This window comes from Eptatretus burgeri, chromosome 9 (assembly GCF_056783735.1).
Source record: "Eptatretus burgeri isolate ZD-2024b chromosome 9, Ebu_testis_v1, whole genome shotgun sequence".
Lineage (NCBI taxonomy): Eukaryota > Metazoa > Chordata > Myxini > Myxiniformes > Myxinidae > Eptatretus > Eptatretus burgeri.
Window position 1 is genome coordinate 102,350,092 of NC_140969.1, and position 5,651 is coordinate 102,355,742.

Genomic DNA, 5,651 nt, shown 5'->3' on the forward strand with positions numbered 1-5,651 from the left:
TTTGAAAATCTATTTGGCACAACTAATCAATCGATGGGGGAATGCCTCCCTCACTGCCGATGTCATAAACCCCTTGGCAACTCTGCAATGAACTTACTTTCACACATATTTGGAAATCCAGCCAAAAATGGAGGAAACCTCAAGTTCCACTTCCTTGTGCTACCTGTGTTTAAGTACAACTGTGGAACATGGGCACGGGCAGGTACGTTCATCCAATACGTCGATAGTAGTTTGGAACACGCATGCCTTCTTCACAGACTGAAGATGAAGCCACAATATTACGTGACGGATGACAAAGTGTGTGGCCTTACCAAACAGCTCCCACTCTGAAAGCTGATAAACAAGTCACATATCCTCTGGTACGGACCACCCTGACGCAAATACCATCATTGAGCTGAACACCTCATCCCCCCCCCCCCCACCTCGGAAGCGACCTCGATGATAACCTTCAACCAATTGGTAGGATAAGACGAACAAACTTTTGCACACCTTTTGACTTTCTCCAATAGAAACGATAACGAGAGCTTGGAATCGAGAAGGGTAGCGCAGGCCTGTAGCAGCGAAATCCCTTCATGTTTGGCCCGATATTAGTGGTAGTAGTTGGGTATAATTGTAGACTCATTGTAGAATTCCTCTTTTCACAATTAACATCACGACCCACATTCGTTATTTGAGGTGACATTGCGCTCTGGCTCAAAACGTGTCCATAAAATATAAAGGATTTTTTTGCGGCTTCATAACTTAATGATGCCATTAATCTCAATGTATAAACACCTTCCATAAAATTAAGAAAACAATGTTATTGAGGGAAGCACAGAGGGCAGAGAAACAAAGGCTGCCGAATGCCCAAAGCTGCCACAAATCCGGATTATAAGAAGCCGACTCATCTGCAAATAGACTTGCAAACCCATACACACTTAGGTCTTCAGTACCATCTTCATCTGCAGTTCTCTCTTTTCCGCAACGTTTAGAGCTCGCACAAATGGCATTTCTAGTCAAATCTTTGATTAGTGAAAAAATTAAGATTCTGACCGGTGGTCTGCCTGCGGCGGAAGACAGCAAGAAGCCCGAAGAGCCACAGAGTATGGCTGAGGCACAGGGGATGACTCGGGAGGAACATGAAGAGTACCAGCGGCAACTCATGGAGGAAAAGTAGGCATGTGTGCATTTGTTAGGGGACATAGTGCAACATAATGGGGCTCATAACCACGAATCCTGCAGGGGGTTTGAAATGCCAATAGAGTTGTGTTTGCAGAATGGAAAGGGATGCCAGATTCATGCAGAAGAAAGCTGAACGTGCCACTGTCCGCGTTCACCTTCGAGAGAAGTATCGGCTTCCCCAGGTATGTGCTTCACAGTATTGTTGAAGATGCTTTCAAAATACAGTATTGCAAAGACATTACAGAAAAATCATTAGGATCAATTTCCTCACTGGTTTCAAAAGATGCTTAAACATCGTTTCTGAAGTGAGAGAACCTTGTTGTCACAATACTTGTTGACATATCTGTAGCAATGTTGCTTCACTGAATTACCCCTCCTCGTTGTATTGGTGCAAGGGAAAGATGCGTTCTGAATGCAGTTAGAATTTTCCTGATTGTTCTCTTCCTCATTCTCCAATTCCGTGCTCAAGCCTTATTCTCAAACACAAATTCTCAAACTCTTCTCACCTATTTCCAGATTCCAAACACGTACCACATTCACTCCATAAAACATGCCAAGGACCACACAAACCAATTCAGTATCATCTCAATTGCATACATCGAACACGTTTAACACAGCAGAGCCAGGCCATCAGTGCTGCCACCGTTCTTACCGCTGCACTGCCAAACTGCCAGTACTGTCAGAGTTGTACCGGCAGCACGTCCATCACATCCCTGGAACCAATGGCAATTGGTTATCTGCAGCTTCTCGGCTTCAGGGTCATATGTCGGGAAGCAGGTCTGGGAAGCCAAGCCCCCCCTCCCCCCCCCCAATGACCAGAACCGATGGCACCGTAACAATAACTACCTTCAAAATACAAAACAATTGCATAAAGTCAATTAGAAATGCTTATCCTTCCATCACATCGTCTTGTCCTCTCCTCTGCTTTCATCATTTCCTCTCATCTCTTGAACCCCACTCTCCCTCCCACTGTCCCCTCATAAAAAATGTTTTTTATCATTCCTTCTCTTCTTTATCAGAGTGATAATGATGCAAGCACCATTCAACTGGCACCAGGTGAAGTCGAGCTACCAGAAGAGCTCTCAAGGATGATGAAAAATGAGGAGGAGGAGGAAGAGGAAAAGAACAGCTTCCTTGGCCATCTGAAAACTTTGCAGAATGTGGATGTGGATGCATTGAGGCAGAAAGCACAGGCCGGCTTTCTCGAGGCAAAGCAAGCTGCAGAACAAAAGTGTATTGTCATGTAGAACATACAACACGCAGACAGTAGGAGGATATCGAGTTCTTTTCTAATGTGTGCTGTTTTGTGTCGATATCATTACCACGTGCACACGACGAAATTGGTTCATTTCCGTCCGTCGGTCGGTCTGTTTTATCATGTATACCAAGATGTGTTGTGTTTGTGCCTAGTACAAATAAAATCGGTCCATTCATGTCCGAGATATGGTTGCGGACGCACGCACGCACGTGAAAATTGAGACCAAATCCACAAGCCCAAGTTTTCGGACTAAGTCCAACGGAGGCTTATAATGATTCAATGGGGGTATTGTATAAGGGTGCTGTTCAGAACTGCTTCTGGACTACTTCAGCAGCACAAAACTTTTGGATTTTCTTAGCAATTGTTAGAATCATTATTATCCCGCTCCCCGGAAGGAGGGAGCGGGATATTGTAATCATCCGGTTTCTTTGTCTGTCTGTCTGTTAGGAACTTTATGGCAAAACGGCTTTAGCAAACACTATCAAATTTAATCCACAGGTGGGCAATGAATCTTGGACTACCCCATTAACTTTTGGGTCCAATTGGATCAAAGGTCAAGGTCACAAAAAGATCAATATCGTTTTTCGCTCATAACTTCGTCAAAAATAATCTGATTTACTTCAAACTAATCTTATAGTGAACCTTATTCTATTTGTCACTTGTAATCCTACCCATTCCTATAGTGAAAAATGCATATTTGTGAAGATCGATGGGGTCCGAAGTTTTGGGGGTCATGATCATCGGTCAAAATTACAAATTTTCCATTATACATCAAAAAAGGTTAGGAATATGCGTGTTTACTATAGAAGACGTATATCAAGTCCTTTATTAGCTTTCATTTGACACCATGACCTTTGACCTTACGTGGCCTTTAATGGTCAAAATCAATTTACGGTCATAACTTCGTCAAAAATGGTTTAATTGACTTCAAACTAAGACTAAAATATTCCTTATAATCAACATTCAGATGAAGGATGTATCAAATTTAAATTTGATCCCCAAAATAACTTTATTCCTTAAATGGGCAGGATTTGTTGTGCCTGGCACCACTTGTTTTATTTAAATTGAAGTAACATTGTGTGGGGTACAGTGTTCTATGAACTCTCCAGTTTATTTCTGTTACACCTCAAATAGATTTTCAAAGGCAACCTTTGCCATTCATTCCATGTGCATCCTGTTTGAAATATTACAAGAAGTTGTGGCATGAGAAAAATATTATTTGAAAGTACTGTATGGACTCTGGGTCAATTAAGCTATTCCATCAATCAAACTATTTCTTACCAAGCTGAGCAAACTCTTCACCAAATTTCATCCGAATCCGTCCATAACTTTTTGAGATATCCTGCTCACAGCCAAACAAACAGACAGACAGACGGGGGTGAAAACACACCTCCACCCACCTTCGGTGGCCGAGGTAATCTTATATAATGGAGCAAGTGTATGTGATAATTATGTATGTATGTATGTATGTACATGTATATCTGCTCTTCACCCATTGGTTGGACAGCTGACCTGTACCCAGCGAACCAAAAAGACCCAAACAACCCCGAAGACACAAAAGACCCAAACAATCCTGAGTATCTAAATGACCAAAAAGACCCTTAAAGACCCAAAATACCCTGAAAGACCCCAAAAACCAAAAGGCCCAGAAGACTCGAAAGACTGAAAATACCCTGAAGACATAAAAGACTGAAGTCCAAAAAAAAACCAAAAGACTGAGGTCTCAAAAAACCCAAAAGACCCTGAGGAACCAAAATACCCAAAAGACCCTGAGGAACCAAAATACCCAAAAAACCCTGAGGAACCAAAATACCCAAAAGACCCCAAACACCTAAAATATTTTGAGAACCCAAAAGACCCAGGGGATCCAAATGACCCAATAGACCCCAAAAAAACCCAAACAGGGGACTATCTTGGACCCATGGAAATTCTGCATAATGTAAAATGTGACTTTAGGTCCACACCCCCCCCCCTTTCCCCAGACACACACACAATCCCAATACCTCAACCCCCTCCCAACTCTGTCCTCTCTCTGCCCCTCACTACCACCACACCCAAACGTTGTACTCCCCTCCCCTTTCTTCAAATCCTCAAACCCCCTCCCAACTCAATGTCTTCAACCCCCCTTCCCCCTCAAAAGCCTCAAATGCCTCGATCCCAACTCTGTCCCCTCTCTGCCCTCCCTCCTCCAACCCAACTCTGTCATCCCCTCCCCCTTTCTTTTTCAAGTCCTCCACTGCTCTAAACCCCAAATATTCAACCCCCCTTCCAACCCCAAGTCCTCAACCCCTCCCCCCATCTCAACGTCTCAATCTCCCTCTTCAAACTCCATGCACCCTCACCCCCCACTCTCTGTCCTCCCCTCCCCATTTCTTCCCATTCTTAACAACATCACACAAAGATGCACAGGGAACTTTGGCACATGAGAAGGCCATTCGGCTTATCATGCCTGCGTTGTTCCTGTCCCCGTTTTGTTAAGAGCAATGTTAAAAGTAAATAAAGAAGGAATGTTAAATTCGCAATCACTTCCCCCTTTCTTCCCTTTTCCTTACTATAAATTCACAGATCGGTGTTTATGTGTTTGTCACGCTACTCTTATTAACTCTCTGAGCCAATTACATCCAGATTTGCTGCAGAGGATCAGCATGACCCCGATTAATGTGTGGGGGTGTTTTTATCTTTGCCGGTAGTCTTGGCCCAAGACTAAGCATATCGGGAACCCAAGTCTCTTGGGGGGGGGGGGGGGAGGAAATTCTCTGTAAATGTGCATCGTGTGGCACTGCCTCCAGATGGGGGAGGCTATTACTCGTCCACACCATTTACAGTGCAGTATTCTTGTCCCCACGTTTTCCAGTGCAGTGAGGTGTTTTGAATGACTAGTACGTGCCCGTAAAAAAAAATAATAATAATTTTAATAAATAAATATTCAAACCGCGAGCAAGAAACAACAATCACACAGGCCGTTTCTTCGCTCTCGCGTGCCCGTACGTGCGTTTCCCGGAAGTTCGCATATCGCAGTTATGATTATTCGCAATTTAGTTTTAATGGCCAATTATTGAATTAGCGCCAACGTATTTTGCCTTTTCGCAATGTCGTCGCAAGGAAAAACAAAAAGAGAAGAGAAGAGAGGAACAAAAAAAATTTACTTCCTGCTTCGGAGCACACCAGCTCACTCTGATGTTACCGAAATTTATGCACCGTCAAATATGAAAATGATCATAACTTGGGGCAT

General features: G+C 43.4%; 1 protein-coding gene across 1 annotated transcript; it reads left to right on the top strand.

Annotated features, from left to right (window-relative positions):
• Positions 1-982: 982 nt before the first annotated feature.
• CPLX4 (complexin 4) lies at positions 983-2,594 on the top strand. Its single transcript, XM_085896383.1, has 3 exons — positions 983-1,152; positions 1,256-1,343; positions 2,181-2,594. Exons 1-3 carry the CDS (start codon positions 983-985, stop codon positions 2,406-2,408), a joined length of 486 nt encoding a protein of 161 aa, XP_085752509.1. The 3' UTR covers positions 2,409-2,594.
• Positions 2,595-5,651: the final 3,057 nt, after the last annotated feature.